The sequence below is a fragment of the Vombatus ursinus genome, unplaced genomic scaffold (assembly GCF_900497805.2).
Source record: "Vombatus ursinus unplaced genomic scaffold, bare-nosed wombat genome assembly UNPS02004060.1, whole genome shotgun sequence".
NCBI classification, from domain to species: domain Eukaryota; kingdom Metazoa; phylum Chordata; class Mammalia; order Diprotodontia; family Vombatidae; genus Vombatus; species Vombatus ursinus.
In genome coordinates this window covers 255-1,280 of record NW_020943838.1, presented here as the reverse complement: position 1 = coordinate 1,280, position 1,026 = coordinate 255, and the positions used below count along the sequence as shown (strand labels likewise).

General features: G+C 62.5%; 1 protein-coding gene across 1 annotated transcript; it reads left to right on the top strand.

Moving 5' to 3' along the window:
• Nucleotides 1-5: 5 nt before the first annotated feature.
• On the top strand, nucleotides 6-1,020 carry LOC114053240 (keratin-associated protein 10-7-like; the record flags this gene model as incomplete). The annotated part of the gene is made up of 1 exon (XM_027876172.1): nucleotides 6-1,020. A coding segment is annotated over one exon (768 nt), but the record flags the coding sequence as incomplete, so codon positions are not given.
• Nucleotides 1,021-1,026: the final 6 nt, after the last annotated feature.

Genomic DNA, 1,026 nt, shown 5'->3' with positions numbered 1-1,026 from the left:
CCTCCTGCTGCCCAGCCCCCTGCTGCACGCCAGCCTCCTGCCTGACCCTGCTCTGCCGCCCAGTCTGCTCTGTGCCCGCCACCTGCCAGCCAGCCTGTGAACCCAGCCCCTGCCAGTCTGTCTGCACCTTCTGCTGCTCGCCATCAGGCTGCCAGCAGTCCAGCTGCCAGGCCCCTAGCTGCGCTGCCTCTCCCTGCTCAGTGCAGTCCTGCTGCTGCAGCCCTCTGTGCTGCAAGCCCAGCTGCTGCATCGCACTGCCTGCGTGCTGCAAGCCCAGCTGCTGTGTGACCACAGCCTGTTGTCCAGCCTCCTCCTGCTGCCAGGCCAGCTGCTGCCGCCCCGACTCCTGTGTGTCTCTCATCTGCAGGCCCGTATGCAGTCCAGCTGCCTGCTGTGTGCCTCTCTCTTGCAAACCCACTTATTGCAAGTCTTCATCTTCTTCATCCTCCTCATCCTCATCCTCATCTTCCTCATCCTCTCACTGCTGCTGCTGTGCCCCCTCCTCCTGTCCAGCCACCATCTTGTGCCACCCTGCCACCTGTGTGTCCCTCATCTGCAGGCCCGTGTGCAGCCCAGCTGCCTGCTGTGTGCCTCTCTCCTGCAGACCCTCCTGCTGCACCACCACGTCCTCCTCCTCTTCCTGCTGCGCCCCTTCCTGTTGTCCAGCCACCACCTGCTGCCGCCCTATCTCCTCTGTCCCCCTCATCTGCCAGCCCACCTGCTGCAAACCCTCCTGCTGCACTGCTACTTGTGGTCAAAAATCCTCCTGTTGAGCACAGGGCACTTGTTCCTCTCACCCCCTTCCCAACTTCTGTCAGCCTCCTGCCTCCAGCCTCAACCATCAGCCTGAACACCTGGCCAGCAACAACCCCAGAGGCATTCAGTTTACTAAGGTGCTCCTGAGCACCTCAACCACTCCAGGTGCAGCCAGGGCCTCCCACGCATCTCCTCCTATGGCTGACCCCCACCATGGCTTCTGCTTCCACATGCACCTAGCTCAGCGTGCATCATCCCATGGCTGCCTGG